The sequence below is a fragment of the Papio anubis genome, chromosome 18 (genome assembly GCF_008728515.1).
Source record: "Papio anubis isolate 15944 chromosome 18, Panubis1.0, whole genome shotgun sequence".
Taxonomy (NCBI): Eukaryota; Metazoa; Chordata; class Mammalia; order Primates; family Cercopithecidae; genus Papio; species Papio anubis.
Genome location: NC_044993.1, coordinates 8,719,289 through 8,742,895, shown reverse-complemented (window position 1 = coordinate 8,742,895; position 23,607 = coordinate 8,719,289). Strand labels below are relative to the sequence as shown.

At 47.4% G+C, this 23,607-nt stretch overlaps 1 protein-coding gene and 1 long non-coding RNA gene across 2 annotated transcripts in view; one reads left to right on the top strand and one right to left on the bottom strand.

Moving 5' to 3' along the window:
- Nucleotides 1–691: 691 nt before the first annotated feature.
- Nucleotides 692–5,542, bottom strand: LOC103880573. The gene is made up of 3 exons (XR_002519321.2): nucleotides 5,002–5,542; nucleotides 3,515–3,713; nucleotides 692–1,070 (listed from the first exon to the last, which is right to left on the bottom strand). It is a non-coding gene; the product is annotated as an uncharacterized LOC103880573 (long non-coding RNA).
- Nucleotides 3,644–23,607, top strand: part of BCO1 (beta-carotene oxygenase 1) — a 51,735-nt gene continuing 31,771 nt past the window's right edge. The window contains exons 1-2 of the mRNA XM_003917227.5: nucleotides 3,644–4,155; nucleotides 11,141–11,269. Coding sequence (XP_003917276.2) covers nucleotides 4,092–4,155; nucleotides 11,141–11,269 — 193 coding nt within the window. The 5' untranslated portion in view covers nucleotides 3,644–4,091. The remainder of the gene's footprint in view (nucleotides 4,156–11,140; nucleotides 11,270–23,607) is intronic.

Genomic DNA, 23,607 nt, shown 5'->3' with positions numbered 1-23,607 from the left:
ATGCAGTGACACCAACTCAAGACCCAAGACTGGCCCTCTCAGGGCCCATCCACCCATTGACACATCCACCCATTACTTCATTCAGTAAAAATCCAGCAAACAGCCATCGTGCATTGGAGCTGTGTAGAATTATCAGGGTAAGTACTTTGAAGTCGGGCTGCCTGGTTGTGCTTCCTAATTTGACTCACTCCTCACTGTGAGATTGAGGGCAAGCCAGTTATCTTCCCTGTGCTCTCTGACCTTGAGAATGGTTGTAGGAACACACATCTCATAGGACTGTGTAAGGCCAGGGCGAACCGGTGCAGGTAAACTGCTCAGTTGCTTTTCTGAATATGCAAAGATTGACAAGAAGGGAGAGCACAGTCACGTTTTGACTCATATAATTTTTTTTTTTTTTTTTTTTTTTTTTGAGACAGATTCTTGCTCTGTTGCCCAGGCTGGAGTGCAGTGGTGGGATCTCAGCTCACTGCAACCTTCACCTGCTGGGTTCAAGCGATTCGCCTGCCTCAGCCTCTGAGTGGCTGGGATTATAGGTGCACACCACCATACCAGGCTAATTATTGTATTTTTAGTAGAGACAGGGGTTTTACCATATTTGCCAGGCTGGTCTCAAACTCCTGACCTCAAGTGATCTGCCCGCTTCAGCCTCCCAAAGTGCTGGGATTACAGACTTGAGCCACCGCACCTGGCATGTTTTCACTCATATGGTTTTATTGTAACCCTTCCAACAAGCCCTGTGACATAAATACTGCCATCCCCATTTTGCTGAACGAAGTTCAGAGAGGTCACGTGACAATAGCTGCAGCGTTGCTGAATCTCAGAGCTGAGGTCCATACCCTGGTCTTCTGACCTCTAAGCCCTGAGCACTTTCTTGCACCCTGGTGGTGTCGTTTTTTCCCCTGAGACTTTAGTGTATGCCAGACATTCCCATGTAATCCTCACAAGAACGCAGTTTTCACAAGCTAGGAATAAAGAACTCTGACATGGATACACATGTTTAGACCACACAGTGGGATAAACTGGCAAGTTTTTGGAGGTCTTACTGGAAAGGTGGATCAAAGGGAAATGCCCTGTAAGAGAATGGGAGGAAAAGGTAAAGGCATTGATTGGTAACTGTCTGAGACAAAGTGCTTTCGTTAGACCCTTTACAGTAGGCTTGAGGTGCTAATATCATTATGCCTCACTTTATAGTTGAAAAAAGAGAGGCTCAAAGAGGGTAGAATGGCCCAGGCACACAGAAAATGGACGAGCTGGCCAGGCACGGTGGCTCACACCTGTAATCCCAGCACTTTGGGAGGCCAAGTGGGGCAGATCACTTGAGGTCAGGGGTTTCAGACCAGCCTGGCCAATGTGGTGAAACCCCATCTCTACTAAAAATACAAAAATTAGCCGGGGGTAGTGGCGGGCACCTGTAACCCCAGCTACTCAGGAGGATAAGGCAGAAGAATCGCTTGAACCCAGAAGGCAGAGGCTGCAGTGAGCCAAGATCACGCCACTGCACTCCAGCCTGAGCGACAGAGTGAGACTCCATCTCAAAAAAAAAAAAAAAGAAAAAAGGATGAGCTGTAATTTTTTTTTTGGGGCGGGGGGGATGGAGTCTCACTCTGTCACCCAGGCTGGAGTGCAGTGGCACCATCTCGGCTCACTGCAACCTCCACCTCCTAGGTTCAAGTGATTCTCCTGCCTCAGCCTCCCGAGTAGCTGCAATTACAGGTGCTCATCACCATGCCCGGCTAATTTTTGTATTGTATTTTTAGTAGAAACGAGGTTTCACCATGTTGACTAGGCTAGTCTTGAACTCCTGACCTCAGGTGATCTGCCCACCTTGGCCTCCCAAAGTCCTGGGATTACAGGCATGAGCCACCATGCCCAGCCAATGAGCTGTAATTTGAATTTAGTTTCAACTCAGGCATGTAGCATCTTTCCTCAGGGTCAGGTCTTCGCAACTCCTGCTGCACACATGTAGGCACTTATTATTATTATTATTATTATTTTTTTTTTTTTTTTTTGAGACGGAGTCTCGCTCTGTCGCCCAGGCTGGAGTGCAGTGGCGAGATCTCAGCTCACTGCAAGCTCTGCCTCCTGGGTTCACGCCATTCTCCTGCCTCAGCCTCCCGAGTAGCTGGGACTACAGGTGCCGGCCACCATGCCCAGCTAATTTTTTATATTTTTAGTAGAGACGGGGTTTTACGGTGTTAGCCAGGATGGTCTCGATCTCCTGACCTCGTGATCCACCCGCCTCAACCTCCCTATTTTTTATTTTTGAGATAAGGGCTTGCTTTGTTGCCCAGGCTGGAGTTCAGTGCTTCTATCACAGTTCACTGCAGCCTCAACCTCCCAGATTCAAGTGATCCTTCCACCTCAGCCTCCCAAGTAGTTGGGACTACAGGCGTGCACCACCATGCCCAGCTAATTTTTTTTTTTTTTTTGGTAGAGACAGAGCCTCATTATGTTGCCTAGGCTGCTCTTAAATTCCTGGGCTCAAGTGATCCTCCCGCCTTGGCCTCTGAAAGTGCTAGGATTACAGGTGTGAGTCACTATGCCCAGCCAATATAAAAAAACTGATGGCTGAGATCCACCTTCAGAGATTGTGCGTCAGTGGGTCTGGAGTAAGGCCCAGCACTGGTACAGTTAGTGCCGCCAACCAGGTGATTCCAATGTGTGCCAGGGCAGAAGCACAGCCAGAACACACAGCTGTCCGGAATGAATGGCCCAAGGTGCTGGCATGTGGTCTCAGCCCAGACCAGACATCATTATTCTCAGCTGGGTTGCATAAAGGCCAATGCCACTGCCTTTTCTTACTCTACCCACAGAGCAAATGACTGGTTCTTTCTTTAAGCAAAATACGTTAAGATGAGTTCATTAACTTCAATCAGTGCATATAGCAAGTTGAATATGAATTTTAGGCAATGGCAACACGCCAAGATACACAAATAATAGGGAAGCTCAGATCAAATTCAGGCATCGTTTTGCCCTCTTGATAGACCAGGAAGTTGAAATGAAGTTTCTTTTTTACTATTCTGTTTACTTATTTATTTTTGAGATAGAGTCTCACTGTGTGGCCCAGCTGGAGTGCAGTGGTGCCATCTCAGCCTACTGCAATGTCTGTCTCATGGGTTCAAGAGATTCTCCTGCCTCAGCCTCCTGAACATCTGCGATTGCAGGCGTCCACCACCATGCCAGGATAATTTTTGTATTTTTAGTAGAGACAGGATTTCGCCATGTTGGCCAGGCTGGTCTCGAACTCCTGACCTCAAGTGATCCACCCACCATGGCCTCCCAAAGTGCTGGGATTACAGGCATGAGCCACTGCTCCTGGCCTGTCTTTTTTACTATTCTTTATAGTTTCTGAGAAAAGTCTCTGGTTCCTGTTCATTATTTTTTAAATGGGTACCTGAAACATTTTATGTCTCCTTCTTCCAAAAAGAAAATAATGAATTAAGTTCTTCTTTATGATTATTAGAGGGGAGCATCAGGGTCTTTACTAAAAACAAAACAAAACATAAAACCTTACCCGTCTCTGCTGAAGGGGTTCCCTGCTGTGCACCAGACATTTGCATGATCACAGAGCTCACCTCAAAGCTCTCCTAATTCCCAGCATCTCTGATGGCCCCGACTGCCTCTCTTCTTGTTCTGATCATAAACATCTCCAGCTCTTGGATTACGTCGGGCAACATAACAGGAGGCACTGAATTCTCTCTGCTTTTTAGAACCTAGCCCAAAGCAAGATTTTTTTTGGTTAAGCCAAAAGTGAAACTGGAGAGGGAAAGCTGAGGGTACAATAAGAGGATTAAAGATTAGCTATGACACATGCCTTGGAAATTAACCTTTAACCAAACATCTTATAAATAACGCCAGCGCAGCTTCTCCTGTGAATGTAAAGAGATCCTGGGCTCTCGGAGAGGGAGAAGTCACAGCCAGCCAAAAAGGAAAAAGCAAAGGCAGAAACGGCATCAGGAGAGACAGAGATGTGAAGGAGGGAAGGAGCAGGAGAGCAGGAAGGAAACGCAGGAGGAGGGAGCAGCAGCTCCTTTGAACACAGAGGAGCATCTGTTTGCTGTTAAAATCAGTCTCCCTCGGCACCCTGAACGATGGATATAATATTTGGCAGGAATAGGAAAGAACAGCTGGAGCCTGTGAGGGCCAAAGTGACAGGTGAGCATTCTGATAAACACTGGGCTCTTTCTTCTGTTTATTTTATTTTGTTTATTATTTTTTTTGAGGCGGAGTCTCGCTCTGTCGCCCAGGCTGGAGTCCAGTGGGGTGGTCTCGGTGCACTGCAACCTCTGCCTCCTGGGTTCAAACCATCCTCCCACCTCAGCCTCCCGAGTAGCTGAGATCACAAGTGCCCACCACCAAGCCCGGCTAATCTGTGTATTTTTAGTAGCGACGGGGTTTCAGCATGTTGGCTCCTAGCCTCAAGTGATCCGCCTCCCTCCGCCTCGGAAAGTGCTAGGATTACAGGGGTGAGCCACTGCACCTGGCTTCTTCCTTATGTTTAGATGGACACTTTTTTTCCTGATTATATAAGTAATACTAATTGTAAATTACTTTTGGAAAGTCCAGAGAACAGTACAGAGAGGGGACACATTTTCTGTGAAAATGGTGTGCTTTTACACGTTACAACTCCGTTTCCAAAGGGAGGAGAGTCAGTCTCACTGTTCCCAGGAAAAAAGTGTCGGAATGCCCCAGTGGGTACACATACAATGGGATTAATCTGCAAACTGCTGCCTGTCTCAGATGCATGATGTATTTGTGCAAATGTATGCATTCTAAATTAGTTTCAAAATGCTTAGGGGGCGTGCATGAGCTCCCACGCGTGCACATCCACCACGCACACTTGCAGGGGATTGCAGTCTGATGTGATTGTCTGTCAGAACTCACAGGTGTCAGCACCTGTAGAGCCTATAGGAGTAGGACTTTCTATCCTTTAGAGGCCCTGTGGCTCACTTCATCTTTTATATCTCTTGCTTTTTCCTCCTCTTTTGGGTTGCCACTTACCTCGAACCACCTTGTTTGGTCTCCAAAGGGCAGTTCCTGGTTCTGGACTCCCGGGTCCCCAGAGTGGTACTCGCTCAGTTTTAAGAACAGGTGAGTCAGCTCAGGCCCGCAGACATTTTCATCTGCTAGATGGACTTCAGTTGTTCATAAGGAGAGGACAACTGTGAGTGATTTTTGTGAGAACATCAGATTGAAGCTTTTCAACTGAGCAATTGCCTTGGGAGTCTTTTGAAAGAAAAAAAATAGCTTTTATGTATATTTTTTCCTGGTTACAAAGGTAAGGCACAATCTATAGCTATCAATCTGTATATACATATATAGCTATATGTATATTATATATAAATTAATTAGGAGTGCAATTGAAAACATGGAAGGAAATAAAATCAGCTGTATTTCCAAATCTCTTAAACACTTAACATTTGGGTATATTTCCTTTAACTTTTTAAAACATAGGTAGATGAATCAATAGATAACTTTACTATATTTGTAAATAGTTTTTGAAAAAGCAAATATATACCGTTAAATTTATTTTTCTCAATCTGACTGTTCATCTGTGCATTTTTTATTTTTTAAAAGGACACCCAAGGCCAGGCGCAGTGGCTCATGCCTGTAGTCCCAGTACTTTGGGAGGCCAAGGAGGGTGGATCACTTGAAACCAGGAGTTTGAGACCAGCCTGGCTAATATGGCGAAACCCCTCTCTACTAAAAATACACAAATTAGCCAGGCATAGTGGCACGCACCTGTAGTCCCAGCTACTCAGGAGGCTGAGGCAGGAGAATTGCTTGAACCCCAGAGGCAGAGGTTGCAGTGAGCTGAGATAGTGCCACAGCACTAGGGTCTTGGCAACAGAGTGAGACCCTGTCTCAAAAAAAAATAAATAAATAAAAATAAATAAATAAGTAAATAACAGGCACCCCAGCTGGTGAAACCCTGTCTCTACTATTTGGTTGATGCAAAAATAATCACGGTTTTTGCCATTACTTTCAATGTATTTTATTTGAAATTTTGTTTTAAATAAAAGCACAAAAATTAGCCAGGCGTGGTGGTGCATATCTATAAACCCAGCTCCTCAGGAGACTGGGCATAAGAATCGCTTGAACCCAGGAGGCAGAGTTTGCAGTGAGCCAAGATCACGCCACTGCACTCTAGCCTGGGTGAGAGAGTGAGACTCTGTCTCAAAAAAAAAAAAAAAAAAAAAAAGGCACCTACGATACCTACCTTTCCCTGCCCTGGAATGTTATGAATATTTTGTACCCTTTACACCTCATGTTTAATGACTGCATGAAATCATTGGAAATGTTAGAAAACACGAATTCTAGAACATGAGAGGCTGAATGAACCCCAAAGATCGGCAGCGGTTCTCAAAGGTGTGTCCCCGGACCTGCAGCATAAGCACCACCTGGGCACTGGGTAGAAATAAATATCCTTGGGCCCCACCCAGACCCATGGCATCAGACACTCTGGGGGTGGAGCTCAGCAAGCTGTGTGTTCACAAGCCCTCTGGTGATTCCAAGGGGGAGAACCATTCCTCTACATCAAGCCTCCCTATTGACAGATGGGAAACTGAGGCAGAAGAGCAGTGACTTGCCAAGGCCAGACAGCCTGCAGAGAACGGACCTCCGCACCCTCCGTCCAGGCCTGGGTTGAGCCTAATCAGTGGGTAACATCCATGGCCAGGCAGCTAGCTAAAACCTGTGCCTGGGTTGACGCATCCATGCAGGGAACACATGCGAAGGTTCTGGCTTTGTAACTGGCTGTGCCAGCACACGCGTGTTCTGAGACCTCTTTGGCAACTTAAGCGTTTCCTGCTTCAGTGTTCTTTTCTGTCTGATGAATGTAGCCTGGCACCTCCCACACGGGGTTGCTGCAATGATTAAGTGGTTTAATCCGCCTAGAACACAGTGGCTGGTGTGTGAATGTGCATAAATTTTCTTGTCCTATCTAGGGTTTTAATTATATTCTCAGATGCCTCTCTCCCTGCTCTGTCTCAAGCCTGCCCCCTCTCCTGTGCCCTGGGTGCCTGTGTCTGGCGCCAGGATTGTGTAGGTGCCCAAGGCAAGAGACTTGACTGTCTTTTTTTTTTTTTTTTTTTTTGAGACGGAGTTTCACTCTTGTCACCCAGGCTGGAGTGCAATGGCGCAATCTCGGCTCACTGCAATCTCCACCTCTTGGGTTCAAGCGATTCTTCTGCCTCAGCCTCCCAAGTAGTTGGGATTACAGGTGCCCGCCACCACACCCAGCTAATTTTTGTATTTTTAGTAGAGACGGGGTTTCATCATGTTGGCCAGGCTAGTCTCAAACTCCTGACCTCAAGTGATACACCCGCCTTGGCCTCTCCTTATGCTGGGATTACAGGCGTGAGCCACCGAGCTGGCCTTGGCTGTCATTTTTCAGTGTTCCACTCCACATCCCCCCATATTTAATCAAATAGAGGCCCATCAGTTCTGTGTCTTCCATTTATCTTTGTTCATCCATTTCTCTCCATCCCTGTGGAATCCCCGGGTCCTCTCTCTGGTCTTCCTGCCTCTCTCAGGGAATTTCCCAGTCCACACCATGGACAGAGAGAACCTTCGAAGTTCCAAGATCCTATTCCATTTATATCAGGGGTCCCCGACCCTCGAGCCGTGGACCAGTATCAGTCTGTAGCCTGTTAGGAACTGGGCCGCACAGCATTACCGCCTGAGTTCTGCCTCCTCTCAGATCGGTGGCATTAGATGCTCATAGGAGTGCAAACCCTACTGTGAGCGTGAACCCCGTTGTGAACACGCATGTGAGGGATCTAGGTTGTGTGCTCCTTATGAGAATTGACCCCCCCAACCCCACTGTCCATGGAAAAATTACCTTCCACAAAACCAGTCCCTGGTGCCAAAAAGTTTGGGGACCGCTGATCTATATGGAATCCAGAACAGACAAATCCATAGGAAAATAGATGGGTGCCTGCCAGGGGCTGGGGGTAAGGGGAGAAGAGGTATGGCTAATGCATAAGGGGGATGTCTTTTTGGAGTGATGGAATGTTCTGGAATTAGGTGATGGTTGCACAACATTGTGAATTCACTAGAACCCCCTGAGCTGTACACTTTAAAATGATGAGTTTTATCTCAATTTTTTTTTTTTTAATTGCAGAAAAAATCTGGTCCTGTCCTTCCCTATTATAACCATCAAATATGCCCCATTCTTCTGAGGATTAGATCAGGACCCTTAGTGTGATCCTGTTGACCTTCGTCCCCTGGCCCCTGTTATTTCTGCAGTTTCATTGCTCACAATTTTCTTGCTTGAAAATGATGGTCCAGTCTTACTAAACAGCTTGCCCGTCTCCTGGTCTTGATCATTCATTCATTCATTCATTTGTTTATTTATGAGAGAGAGGCTTGCTCTGTCACCCAGGCTGGAGTGCAGTGGCGTGATCTCAGCTCACTGCGACCTTCCACTTCCGCGTTTAAGCGATTCTCCTGCCTCGGCCTCCAGAGTGGTTGGGATTACAGGCACCTGTCATCACACCTGGCTAATTTTTGTATTTTTGTTGTAGGAGGGGTTCCTGACCTCAGCCTCACCTCCCAAAGCACTGGGATTACAGGCATGCCTCAGAGTGTCCGGCCTCCTGGTTTTCATCTTCTTGTTCTGGGTTCCTCCAGAGGCAAGAATTCAAGGCTAAGTGGTTTATTTGGCACGTGATCCCAAGAAACATCAGGAGGAACTCAGGGAAAAAGAGAGAAGGAAACCAATAAATGGGGCATTGTTGAGCCATTGGCTGCTGAGGCCATTGGAGCTAAATCCCCTGGGCGTGGTGTAAAACACGCCTCTTGTGTTCCCAACTGAGGGCAAGGCAACGGTGGGATTTGTCCCCGAATTCTGCATCCATCACTGGGTGAGAGCAGCTTCCAGGGGCATTACCTCTCCGAGGTGCTTCCCACTGTTCCTGCCTGTAGGCACAGCCTGCCCCACCCGCAGTCAGAACCAAGTACTCGGGCAGGGAGCTGCAGGCATTGGCAGAAAGCTGCCTGCAGGAAGAGATGAACTCTGAGGAGACTTGGGTGGAGGCACCAACAGCTTCAGCTGCAGCACCCTGTCTCTAGAGCAGGGCTGTACCCTAGAAAGAGAACCCATGCCGCACCCGCACTTTAAAATTTTCTAGTAGAAACATTGGAAAAAGTCAAAAGAAACAGGTGAAATTATTTCAATGGTATATTTTATTTAACACAACAAATCCAAGATATTATCAGTTCAACATGAAATCAGTATTTTAAAAATTGCTGGCCAGGCGCGGTGGCTCACGCCTGTAATCCCAGCACTTTGGGAGGTCGAGACGGGCGGATCACGAGGTCAGGAGATCGAGACCATCCTGGCTAACATGGTGAAACCCCGTCTCTATTAAAAATACAAAAAATTAGCTGGGTACGGTGGCGGGCGCCTGTAGTCCCAGCTACTTGGGAGGCTGAAGCAGGAGAATGGCATGAACCCGGGAGGCGGAGCTTGCAATGAGTGGAGATCGCACCACTGCACTCCAGCCTGGGCAACAGAGCGAGACTCCATCTCAAAAATAAAAAAAATAAAAATAAAAATTGCTAATGAGATGGTTCACTTTTGTTCGTACTAAGTCTTTGAAATCTGGTGTATGTTTCATTCTTATAGCACATATCATTTCAGACCAACCACATTTCAAGCGCTGATAGATACCATATTGGACAGTACAGCTCTAGAATGTTCTTTCCTTTTGCCTTTGTGAGGCGAATACCTACTCTCCCTCAAGACTTAGCCAGGTTGCCTCCTCCAGGAAGCCGACCTCACCCTCCTGCTCTTAGCCCACCAGGGTGGGATTCGGTTTCACACAGAACTTTTGCTATGTCTGTAGCATTACCCCATCTTTTTTTTATTTTATTTTATTTTTATTTTTTGAGACGAGGTCTCGCTCTGTTGTCCAGGCTGGAGTGGAGTGGTGTGATCACTGCAGCCTCGAGCTCCCAGGCTCAAGCAATCCTCCCACCTCAACCTCCCAAGCAGCTGGGACTACAGGCATATGCCACCACAATGAGCTATGTTTTTGTTGTTGTTGTTGTTGTTTGTTTTGTTTTATTTTTTGGTGTGGGGAGGGGGGCGTTTTTGGGGGTTTTTTTGAGATAGAGTTTCGCTCTTGTTGCCCACGTTGGAGTGCAGTCGTGCAATCTCAGCTCGCTGCAACCTCTGCCTCCCGGGTTCAAGTGATTCTCCTGCTCAGCCTCCTGAGTAGCTGGGATTACAGGCACCCACCATGACGCCCAGCTAATTTTTCGTATTTTAGTAGAGGTGAGATTTCATCATATTGGCCAGGCTGGTCTTGAACTCCTGACCTCAGGTGATCCACCCACCTCGGCCTCCCAAAGTGCTGGGATTATATGCGTGAGCCACCGCGCCCAGCCTGTTTTGACCCCAAATACAGTGCCTTAAAACAGCACACATTTATTCTTTATTATTTTTTGAGGCAGAGTTTTACTCTTGTTGTCCAGGCTGGAGTGCAATGGCACGATCTCAGCTTACTGCAACCTCCACCTCCCGGGTTCAAGCGATTCTCCTGCCTCAGCCTGCCGAGTAGCTGGGATTACAGGTGCCTGCCACCACACCTGGCTAACTTTTTGTGGTTTTAGTAGAAACGGTGTTTCACCATGTTAGCCAGGCTGGTCTTGAACTCCTGACCTCAGGTGATCCACCCACCTAGGCCTCCCAAAGTGCTGGGATTACAGGCGTGAGCCACCGCATCCGACTCTGAGCTACATTTTTTATTTTTTGTAGAGACAGTGTCTCACTTTGTTGCCCAGGCTAGTCTTGAGCTCCTGGCTTCAAGTGATACTCCTATCTCAGCCTCCCAAGGTGCAGGGATTACAGGTGTGAGCCAACGCACAACCAGCATTGCCTCGACCACAGTGGATCTTGGGTGTCTGTTTATTCATCTGTCTCCTTAATGGTCAGTGGGCAATTTGAGGACAGGGACAGTGTCTCCATCTGCCCGACATATTATACATTTTATGGAAACGATTGTAGAGTAAATGAACAGATGCAAGGAGTGGTACTGGGACTACAAGTCTCCAATTCCTTTCCTTGAACATTTCTTCCAGCATTTTGGTTTGCAGGTGGAAATAGGAAACTAAACATTCTCTCTTTTCACAGGGAAGATTCCAGCATGGCTGCAGGGAACCCTGCTCCGCAACGGGCCTGGGATGCACACTGTGGGGGAGTCCAGATACAACCATTGGTTCGACGGCCTTGCCCTCCTCCACAGCTTCACCATCAGAGACGGTGAGAACACCCAGGAGTGTGCTGCCACTGCTGCAGCAAAGGACCCCAAATGCAGTGCCTTAAAACAGCATACATTTATTCTTTTAGGGATTGGAGGTCAGAAGTCTAAATCGGGTCTCGCTGAACTGAAATCAAGGTGTTCACCGGTCCACATTCAGTCCTGGAGGCTCTAGGAAAAAAATCCATGTTCTTCCCTTTTCTATCTTCTAGAAGCTGCATTCCTTGGCTTGTGGCTCCATCTCTGTCTTTTTTTTTTTTTTTTTTTTCCTGGGATGGTGTTTTGCTCTTGCTGCCCAAGCTGGAGTGCAATGGTACAATCTCGACTCACTGCAACTTCCGTCTCCTGGGTTCAAGTGATTCTCCTGCCTCAGCCTCCTGAATAGCTGGGATTACAGGCATGTGCCACCACACCCAGCTAATTTTTGTATTTTTAGTAGAGACGGGATTTCGCCATGTTGGCCAGGCTGGTCTCGAACTCCTGACATCAGATGATCCGCCCACCTCGGCCTCCCAAAGTACTGGGATTACAGGCGTGAGCCACTGCGCCCGGCCTCCATCTCTATCTTTCAAGTAGCAGCAGGGCATCTTGTCTTGCAATTTCTCTCACTCCTTTCATCCTCACACCTCCTCTGACTGACTTTCCTTCCTCCCTCTTATAAGGACCCTTGTGATTACACTGAATCCACTCAGATAATCCCGGGATAATCTCCCACCTCAAAATCCTTAATCACATCTACAGAGACCATTTTGCTATGTCAAGTCACATATTCAACAGGTTCGAGGGATTTGGATGTGGAGAACTTTGTGGGGGGTACATTATTCAGCCAACCACAAGCACTGACTTTCCTAAAAAGAAGGCCAAGGTTCTTTTTCAAATAGTTAATCTTGCAAAATAATATACATCCTCAATCAGGTAGGCAAGAGCAGGTGGAAGAGTACAGGAATCAGACATGCCTAAAGTTGAAACAGGAAATGGACAGAGCTGGTGGCCCGGCACGGTGGCTCATGCCTATAATTCCAACACTTTGGGAGGCTGAGGCAGCCAGATCACTCAAGGTCAGGAGTTTGAGACCAACCTGGCCAACACAGCGAAATCCCATCTCTACTAAAAATACAAAAATTAGCTGGTCATAGTGGCACACATCTGTAATCCCAGCTACTAGGGAGGCTGAGGCACGAGAATCGCTTGAACCCAGGAAGCAGAGGTTGCAGTGAGCTGAAATTGTGCCACTGCACTCCAGCCTGGGAGACAGAGTCAGACTTTGTCTCAAAAAAAAAAAAAAAAAAAAAAAGAAGAGTACAGAGCTGGAAAGAGGAAAGCTTCATATATTGCCCATTAAGCAAGAGAGAGCCAGACCACTTATACAAGAAGCCGAGGGGTCTCCCTGAGTGGAAAGGGAAATGGCTAAATATAGGGCATCACATAAGGCAAATTCTGGGTTCAGGTGTCTGGCTCATGAGGTGGAATGTAAATTCTTTGCTGTTGACCATCGAGACAGTTTATGCCATAAAATCAAGAACTAAGTTCTTACAGAGGTCTAGGATGGATTTAGAGGGCTCTGGGTCACACAGTGGACAGATTTGTGTCCAAACGCTCCAGACTTTGCAAAATTTTTCTTTAATATCTGTGTTCTAATGTGGGCAAACTGTGATCATGTTAAGTCTCTCAGCCTCAGTTTCCTCATCAGTAAAATGAGCTTGTTCATCCTTCCCTGGAGAACTGTTGGGATCATTGGAAGTACTGGACATTCTAGCAAGGGCCTGACACCTGGTAGATGCTTAATAGATTAAAAACCACCATTGACCAAGCACAATGGCTCATGCCTGTAATACCAACACCTTGAGAGGCGGAGGCAGGAGTGTCGCTTGAGCCCAGGAGTTCCAGACCAATCTGCGCAAGCTAATGCGACCCCATTTCTATCTTATTTTATTTTTTATTTTTATTTTTATTTATGTTTTTGAGACAAGAGTTTTGCTCTTGTTGCCCAGGCTGGTATGCAATGGTGCAATCTCCGCTCACCACAGCCTCCACCTCCTGGATTCAAGCAATTCTCCTGCCTAAGCCTCCCAAGTAGCTGGGATTACAGGGATGCACCACCACACCCAGCTAATTTTGTATTTTTAGTAGACAGGGTTTCTCCATGTTGGTCAGGCTGTTCTCGAACTTCCAACCTCAGGTGATCCGCCCACCTTGGCCTCCCAAAGTGCTGGGGTTACAGGCATGAACCACTGCACCCGTCCGATCCCATTTCATTTTTAATTTATAAAAAAAGAATAATCAATTAAACATAAAAATAAAACCCACCATCACCATCTCTGGGTTTGAATCCCAGCTCCACCATCGTAGCTAACATGCATCTAAACTGTATAACTTTGGCCAAGGTACTGACCCTGTCTGTGTCTCAGTCTCCTCTTCTGTAAAATGGACATATCAGTAGCATACCTCATGGAGTTGCTATGAGATCTAAATGAATGTATAAAGAGCTCTGTATTATGTCTCGCACACAGTACCCGCTCAATAAGCATTTGCTCTTAATTTCATATAACTACTGGCCAGGCACAATGGCTCACACCTGTACTCCCAGCACTTTGGGAGGCTGAGGCGGGTGGATGACCTGAGGTCAGGAGTTTGAGACCAGCCTGGCCAACATGGTGAAACCCTGTCTCTACTAAAAATACAAAAAATTAGCTGAGTGTGGTGGTGTGCGCCTGTAATCCCAGCTACTCGGGAGGCTGAGACAGGAGAATCACTTGAACTTGGGAGGCAGAGGTTGCCGTGAGCTGAGATCGTGCCATTGCACTCCAGCCTGGGCAACAAGAGTGAGGTTCCCTCTCAAAAAAAAAAAAAAAAAAAAATTATATAACTATTAATTTCTTTTGAGCTAGTCAGCAGTTATTTTTGAATGTGTATTCTATGCCAGTGAGTTGCTCTAACATTCACACATGAATAGAGACACCGTGGATGAAAGGCGCGCGCTCCGAGTTCGCAATACCTTGCAGATTTTACTGTGACTCAGCTACAGAATGGGTGGGTCCATATTTTGCTGACAGCACTAAACCTTAATGATTCCTTTCTTTTCGAAACAGAAGTTCCCAATGATTCTTGGAAATAAATACTGTTCTGGATGAGGAACATAGAAGGTAAATGTACCAGTGGTGGCCGGGCACGGTGGCTCACGCCTGGAATCCCAGCACTTTAGGAGGCCAAGGTGGGCAGATCACCTGAAGTCAGGAGTTCAACACCGGCCTGGCCAACATGGTGAAACCTTATCTCTACTAAAAATATAAAAATTAGCCAGATGTGGTGGCAGGCACCTGTAATCCCAGCTGCTCGGGAGGCTGAGACAGGATAATTGTTTGAACTCGGGAGGCAGAGGCTGCGATAAGCTGAGTTCACGCCACTGCACTCCGGCCTGGGTGACACAGTGAGACTCCGTCTCAAAAAAAAAAGCACCAGTGGCTTTCCTTCCATGAGGCACTGCTTCTCCAGGCTGCCAGCTCCTCCATGGTCTCTCTCTTTCTTTCTTTTTTTTTTTTTTGAGACAGAGTCTTGCTCTGTCACCCAGGCTGGAGTGCAGTGGCGTGATCTCAGCTCACTGCAACCTCCACCTCCCAGGTTCACACCATTCTCCTGCCTCAGCCTCCTGAGTAGCTGGGACTACAGGCACCCACCACCACACCCAGCTAATTTTTTTGTATTTTTAGTAGAAATGGGTTTTCACCGCGTTAGCCAGGATCGTCTCGATCTCCTGACCTTGTGATCCGCCAGCCTTGGCCTCCCAAAGTGCTGGGATTACAGGCGTGAGCCACCGCACCAGGCCCCAGCTAGGTTTTTTTGTATTTTTACTAGAGACGAAGTTTCATCATGTTGGCCAGGCTGGTCTCGAACTCCTAACCTCAGGTGATTCACCAGCCTGGGCCTCCCAAAGTGCTGGGATTACAGGCGTGAGTCACCACTGCACCAGGCCGAGTCAGTTTTATTAATAATCTGGAATTAGCTGGGAAAATAGGAAACCCAGGAATTACGCCCAATGATTTGCTTTCCCTCCATCTTTCTCTTAGACCTAGGCTGGCATCTGAGGGTTCATGCTCCATTCTGCTTGGCAGGCATCACTTTACCAATCTCTGGCATAGGGTGGGAAGGCCCAGAGTCTGGGGAGCCTGCCTGAATTGTTGTATCTTCATCGTCTAGCATGGGGCCTGGCCCAGAGGGGCACTTAGAAACTGTATATGGAGCTGAGATGGTACAGCAAGGCAGTCGTTGTTTTTGTAGACAGAGACAATACTTTCCCAATAAAACTCTTCAATATTTACTACAAAGAGGGTTTGCTGGGCCCTGCCCCAAGTGTTTCATGCCCATCCACAACTCAGCCCTCCCTATCACTCCTGAGGAGGATAGCCTGGGGACTACCACCGTTTTACAGATGAGGAACTAAGTCCCAGAGAGGCCAAGTCACTTACCCAGAAGCACACAGCTAAGAGTTGGTAAAGGTCAGATATAAACGCAATACTCTCTAACTTCAGAATCCCAAGTGCTAACCCTTGTGCAATTCAGCCCTGTTCCCCCTTCCCACCAGCTCCTGCCTCCCCGTCTCTCCAGCCTAATCCTCTCAGTGCTGCCAGCTTGCCAGTGCTGGTGTGGCACAGCCTGGCCTCATCTGTCCTCTCCTCTAGGACTGTCCGTGGCACCCCATTGTCTAACAGTGGGAAGATACATCAGAAATGTTCAGTTCCATTCTAGCGGCTTCAGAAGAGAACACATGGGGAAGCTGGGGTCCCTGATATGCTGAAAACACAAAGCCAATAACTCTCAGAAGTTGGTTTGTGTGCCTCCTTTCTCAATGAAGCTTTTTTTTGTTTTGTTTTGTTTTGTTTTTTTTGTTTGAGATGGAGTCTCACTCTGTTGCCTAGGCTGGAGTACAGTGGCGCAATCTCAGCTCACTGCAGCCTCTGCCTCCCAGGTTCAAGCGATTCTCATGCCTCAGCCTCCCGAGTAGCTGGGATTACAGGCATGAGCCACCATGCCCGGCTAATTTTTGTGTTTTTAGTAGAGATAGGGTCTTGCCATGTTGGCCAGGTTGGTCTCAAACTCCTGACCTCAGATGATCCACTCGCCTGGGCCTTCCGAAGTGCTGGGATGACAAGTGTGAACCACCGCGCCCGACCGTTCAGTAAAGCTTTGAATCCTGAAAGCTGCACAGGGCTTGAGTGCGTCATAGTCCTAAAAGATAGAGACAGTGTTGGTGTTTGTAACACTCTTCCCAGGTGACCCCAAGCCCTCTGAGGTTTGACAATCCCTCCACAATGGGCCTCCAGCCTGGCTGCCCAGGTCTAACCAAGACCATGTTATTAATACTCATAATCAGAAGAACCATGGGTAGTGAACAGCCTTCGGTAATTTTTTTAAAGCACCCAGGTGATTCCAGTGTAGATGCGGTTTAGGTGCTTAAGACCAAACCTCTAACTTAGAGAAAAGACTTTGGAGCAAGAAACAAAAAGACAGAAAATCACTTGTGGCCTTCAGCAGAGGCCACCAGAAGTTAATGCTCTAAAAACAAAGAGGGGACCAGAGGTTGTAGTTCACGCCTATAATCCAAGCACTTTGGGAGGCTGAGGTGGGAGGATCCCTTGAGCCCAGGAGGTCAAGTCAAGCCTGGGTAACAGAGAGACCTAGTCTCTACCAAAAAATCAAAAAATTGGCCAGGCATGGCGGTGCACACCTATAGTCCCAGCATCTCAGGAGACTGAGACAGGAGGATCATTTAAGCCTTGGAGGCAGAGGCTGCAGTGAGCTGAGATCACACCACTGCACTCCATCCTGGGTGACAGAGTGAGACCTTATCCAAAAAAAAATTTTAAATAAAAATATTTTTAAAATATCAAAGATGTGAACCAAAAAAGCAGAGTACAGAGGGAGAAGCTGGGTGAAGGGTACAAGAACACTGCTTTCTGTACATCTAAAATTATTTCAAAGAAAAAAGTTCTTATAAAGCAGGCATAGAGATTTATAAAGCAGGCATAGAGTGATTTCAAGTCTCCCTCATTTATGATATTTGTTAATTTTCCAATAAAATTAATGGGCAAAGTAATTGTCCCATCAGGATTGGAACATTGGAAAGTTTGCTTTTATATATACACACACACACGTGTGTGTGTATGTATATATATATCTTCCCTTCTTCCCCAAAATATCAAACTTGACCTAGTTCTAGAAGATCCCAGGCAGGAACACGTCTGTTTGCGTATGTCCCTTCAGAAGGAATGTGGCTAATTGGGCTCTCCCGAAAGCAGGCTGCTGGGGAATGCATGCAGGCTCCTTCTTTAATCTCAACCTCAAAGTCCAGGGTCAGCCTTGAGTAATTCCAGACGCACATTTTCCTGTGGTCACCACGCACTCCATGCCCTGGGGCTGGATGTTGATAGGAAATGGGCAGCCTGTCCACCAACCAGCCTGCGTGCTTTTCTTTTCTTTTCTTTTCTCTTTCTTCTTTTCTTCTTTCTTCTTTCTTCTTTCTTCTCCTTCCTTCCTTCCTTCCTTCCTTCTCTCCCACCTTCCTTCCTTCTTTCTTTCTTTTTTTTTTTCTTGAGATGGAGTCTCGCTCTGTCACCCAGGCTGGATTGCAGTGGTGTGATCTCAGCTCACTGCATCCTCTACCTCCCAGGCTCAATTCTCCTGCCTCAGCCTCCCAAGCGGCTGGGATTGCAGACGTTCGCCACCATGCCCAGCTAATTTTTATATTTTCAGTAGAGACGGGGTTTCACCATGTTGGTCAGTCTGGTCTTGAACTCCTGACCTCAGGTGATCCACCTGCCTCGGCCTCCTAAAGTGCTGGGATTATAGGCGTGAGCCACAGCACCCAGTCAATATTTCAAGTGAACAGAATTCAACATTTCGGGTGAAGCACCTTAGCCAATGCCTTGTGGGTGGTGACGCCCAGCAAGAGTAACCAGTGAAAGGCAGGCTGGCTCAAGGGGAAGATTAGGGTGTCCTTAAGTGGGCCTCTGTCTCCGTGCAGCATGTAGCTGAGGACCAGTGAGTATGTGTGGCCTTGCTCACCCACAGGTGAGTCTGCCTGCCACCCGGATTTTCTTGGACAATGCAGTTTCAACAGCCTTTGTTTACCAAGTGCATGCTGTGAGTCAATGCGCAGAACACCTTACATCACCTCATCTCATTTAAAACTGCCCACCTCACCACTTGAGGTCAGGAGTTCAAGACCCTCCTGCCCAACATGGCGGAACCCCGTCTCTACTAAACATACGAATATTAGGCAGGCATGGCAGCAGGCACCTGTAATCCCAGCTACTCAGGATACTGAGGCAGGAGAATTGCTTAAACCCAGGAGGTAGAGGTTGCAGTGAGCCAAGATCGCACTACTGCACTCCAGCCTGGGTGACGGAGCAAGATGTCGTCTCAAAAATAAAAAATAGGCCGGGCGCGGTGGCTCAAGCCTGTAATCCCAGCACTTTGGGAGGCCGAGACGGGCGGATCACGAGGTCAGGAGATCGAGACCATCCTGGCTAACACGGTGAAACCCCGTCTCTACTAAAAAATACAAAAAACTAGCCGGGCGAGGTGGCGGGCGCCTGTAGTCCCAGCTACTCGGGAGGCTGAGGCAGGAGGATGGCATGAACCCGGGAGGCGGAGCTTGCAGTGAGCTGAGATCCGGCCACTGCACTCCAGCCCAGGCGACAGAGTGAGACTCCGTCTCAAAAAAAATAAATAAATAAAATTAAAATTAAAATTAAAATTAAAAAATAAAAAATAAAAATGATAAAACTGCCCATCTAGAAGGGGAGGACTATGTGATTCCCAACTTCCAGCCAAGGAGACTGAGGCTCAATGAGATTAAGAGACTTGTCCAAGGTCACCCAACCTGGATGAGATGAAACGTAGAGCCGAAGCCTTGATCACTCTGTCTACTGCATCTCAATACCCTACACAGCTTTTCTTGAGCACCTACTCTGTGCACAGTGCTTTGCAAGCCTCAAATGTCACATGACTCTGCAAGGAATGTGTCACGATCCTCATGTCACAGTGGAGGGGACAGATTCTTGACTCTGACCAAGGTCAAGTGCATGGTTGGTACCTGATGAAGGCAGGATTCATATCCATGTGGAGATTGAGCCTCCTTAGCAGCAGGAATCCTGGCCGTTCTGCTCATTGTTATATTTTCACTCCTGGCTCATCAGGGCACTTAGTAAGTAATGGCTGAAAACATGAACTCAGGGTCTAGTCAGCCGCAAAGCTCAGGCTCCTAACCGTTCCTCCATATTTCTTTCTGCTGCCCAGGAATAAATCTCCCCCTACAGAAATATCTCAGAGAGGATGGGCACGGTGACTTACGCTTGTAATCCCAGCACTTCGGGATGCCAAGGCGGGAGGATCACTTGAGTCCAGGAGTTCAAGACCAGCCTGGGCAATATAGCAAGATCCTATCTCTACAAAAAATTAAAAATTAGCCAGGCATGGTAGCACGTGCCTGCAGTCCCAGTTACTTGGGAAACTGAGGTGGAAGGATCACTCGAGCCTGGGAGATTGAGGCTACAGTGATCTGTCATTGCGCCACTGCACTTAGCCTGGTGACAGAGCAAGACCCTGTCTCACAAAGAAAGAAGAAAGAAATATCTTAGTAACAATTATTCACACAGTAACCATCCCTGGAAAGATGTTTGCGTAAAGGGTAGATGATTGTCTGTCTCTTAGGAACACAGATAACCTCCTGAAGACTGGAGGAGGAACTAGCAGGTCTTTCATGATGTCCCTCAATTTATTTTATTGTATTTTTTTCCCTTCTTTGAGATGGAGTCTCCCTCTGCCACCCCAGCAGTAGTGCAATGGTGCAATCTTGGCTCACTGCAGCCTCTGCCTCCAGGGTTCAAGCAATTCTCCTGTCTCAGCCTCCCAAGTAGCTGGGACTACAGGTGCGTGCCACCACGTCTGGCTGATTTTTTCTTTTTTTTTGTATTTTTAGTAGAGACAGGGTTTCGCCATGTTGACCAGGCTGGTCTCGAACCCCTAACTTCAGGTAATCCGCCCGTCTCTGCCTCCCAAAGTCCTGGGATTACAGGCATGAGCCACCACACCCAGCATTTTTTTTTTTAATAGATGAAGGCTTCCTACATTGCCCAGGCTGGTCTCGAACACCTAGCCTCACCTTCTTATGTGCCAGGACAACAGGCCTGAGCCACCACTGCCTCCCCTCAATTTTCTTATAATTAGTGTTACTATTATTGTCATTGTGTCCATCCGAGTGCACAGGTGGGAGTCATTGCCACTGGAATGTACATTCAAATCCTTTGGCAGTGGACATGGAAACACAACCCCAAGAACAAAACAAATTGAAACTCTTTAAAGTCAAGATAGCGGTTACCCTGGAGAGGGAAGAGGTTAGTGACCAGGTGGATATATGAGGCTAGCGTTCAGGGGCCTGCTGTGGTCCTGTTTCTTTTCTTGAGGCAGAGTCTTGCCCTGTTGCCCAGGCTGAAGTACAGTGGTGCAATCTTGGCTTACTGTAGCCTTGACCTCCCAGGCTAAGTGATCCTCCCGCCCCAGCCTCCTGAGTAGCTGGGACTACCACGCCCAGCTGATTTTTGTATTGTTTGTAGAGATGGGGTCTCGCCATGCTGCCCAAGTTAGTCTTGAACTCCTGGGCTCAAGTGATCCTCCCCCCGGGCCTCTCAGACTGCTGGGATTACAGGCATGAGCCACTGCACCTGGTCCCAGGTCCTGTTTCTTGATCAGGATGTAGTTTGGGTGGGTAGGTCCCTTTTGTGAAACAGAAGCAGGCTGGACCTCATCGAGCTGCACGTTTCTGCAGGAGTGATTTCAATTGCAAGGTGTCAACAGAATAGTCAAACTGATTGTTCTTGCTGTGTTAGGATCTTGGTTAAGAGGGCCAGCTTTAGATGCTCATTTCTGGCCTTCGAATCCAGATTACCATTCGCTAGCTGTGTGGCTTAAGACAAGCTGCTTAACCTCTCTGTGCCTCAATTTTATTAGCTGGGAAATGAGTCTGCAGGGCTGTGAGTACCCAAGCCCTTTGTACTTCATTTGGTAAAAAAGTTGGAACCTGTAAGCACTGTTTAGATCTTGCTTTATTTTGCTGCTAATTAACAAATGACTTTATGTTATTTATTTATTTAATTTTATTTTTATTTATTTATTTATTTTTTGAGATGGAGTCTCACTGTCGCCTAGGCTGGAGTGCAGTGGCGTGATCTCAGCTCACTGCAACCTCTACCTCCTGGGTTTGAGCGATTCTCCTGCCTCAGCCTCCCAAGTAGCTGGTAGCTGGGACTACAGGTGCCCGCCACCATGCCCAGCTAATTGTTGTATTTTTAGGAGAGACAGGGTTTCACCATATAGGCCAGGCTGGTCTCGAACTCCTGACCTTGTGATCTGCCTGCCTCAGACTCCCAGAGTGCTGGGATTACAGGATTTATTAAATAAATGAATAAAGGCTGAGCCACCATGCCTTTATTTATTTATTTATTTATTTATTTATCTTTGAGATTGAGTCTCACTCTGTTGCCCAGGCTGGTGTTCAGTGGCACGATCTTGGCTCACTGTAAACTCCGTCTCCCAGGTTCAAGCCATTGTCCTGCCTCAGCCTCCTGAGTAGCTGGGACCACAGGTGCCCACTGCCCCAGCTAATTTTTTTTGTATTTTCAGTAGAGACGGAGTTTCCCCATGTTGGCCAGGCTGGTCTTGAACTCCTGACTTCAAGTGATCCACCTGCCTCTACCTCCCAAATCGCTAGGATTACGGGCATAAGGCACTGCGCATGGTCGATGTTTTTTTTTTCCCAGTGAATGCATTTCTAGTTGGAGTATTCTACTTGCTTCCAGTGTTGAGTATGAAACCAGATAACACACATAGAGTGCCCGGCAGTGTTTAGTATACCGGTGCTCAACCAATGGTGGCTCTTAGTACTAGTTTCCTTTTCCTAAAATATCAAAAGGCACTGAGCGAGAATTTCTTGGAAACATGTTGTTTCCTCTAAACCCATCCTGTGGCAGTCAATATATGATGCACATTTCTGAGGTCAACTTTTTGCTTATTGGAATGCAATGTCACTATGTCCCAGGCTTGGCTTTTCCGTGTGTTGTAATTGTACCAACACTGGAAGCACATATTATACCACGAGAAAGAAATGTGTTCTGTAAAAGGAAAAAATCATAATATCATTTGCTAATTAACAGCAAAAGACAATAAAACACTGCCTCCTTTACACCCCACCCTGAGGTTTCAAATTGCCCACCAAATAAAGTTCTCAGGGCTGGTGCGGTGGTTCATGCCTGTAATCCCAGCACTTTGGGAGGCCGAGGCGGGCAGTTCACCTGAGCTCAGGAGTTCGAGACCAGCCCGGCCAACAGGGTGAAATCCCCATCTCTACTAAAAATATAAAAATTAGTCGGGCGTGGTGGCACATGCCTGTAGTCCCAGCTACTCAGGAGGCTGAGGCAGCAGAATCGCTCGAACCTGAGAGGTGAAGGTTACGGTGAGCCAAGATCATACCACTGTACTCCAGCCTGGGCAACAGAGTGACTCATCTCAAAAAAGAAAAAAAAAAAGTTACCAGGCCTGCAAACCCAGTAGGACCACCCAACCCATTTCCCAATTTCATTTCACTCCCGTCCTCCAAATCCCTCTCTAATGTTCCAGCCCAGCTGGACTCAGTGCCTGCAAGAAGGGATCTGCATTTTCTCAACTCTGGGCCTTTGCTTACAGACCTCTTAGGGGGTGAATGGGACAGCTCTGCCCTCTCTCCCCAGCATACTGCAGTCAAATTCTCATCCTTTAAGAGCTATTTAATGCACCACCTCCTCCCTGAAACTTCTCCTGACTTATTCCCAGCTGGGAAGGACCTCCTCTCACCCCTGCCCCAGGAGGAATCCATGTGTGGGTTTGTTGTTGTTGTTGTTGTTGTTTTTGAGACGGGGTCTCTCTCTGTTGTCCAGGCTGTAGTGCAGTGGTGTGATCTCGGCTCACTGCAGCCCCCGCCTCTTGGGTTCAGGCAATTCTCCTGCCTCAGCCTCCTGAGTAGCTGGGATTACAAGGGTGTGCCACCATGCCCAGCTAATTTTTGCATTTATAGTAGAGATGGGGTTTCACCATGTTGGCCAGGCTGGTCTCAAGCTACTGACCTCGGGTGATCCACCTGCCTCAGCCTCCTATAGTGGTGGGATTACAGGCGTGAGCCACCGCACCCGGCCTAGATGTGTTATTTTACATAGCAAAAGAAACTTTGCAGGCCAGGCAAATGCCTGTAATCCCAGCACTTTGGGAGGCTGGGCAGGTGGGTCACCTGAGGTCAGGAGTTTGAGACCAGCCT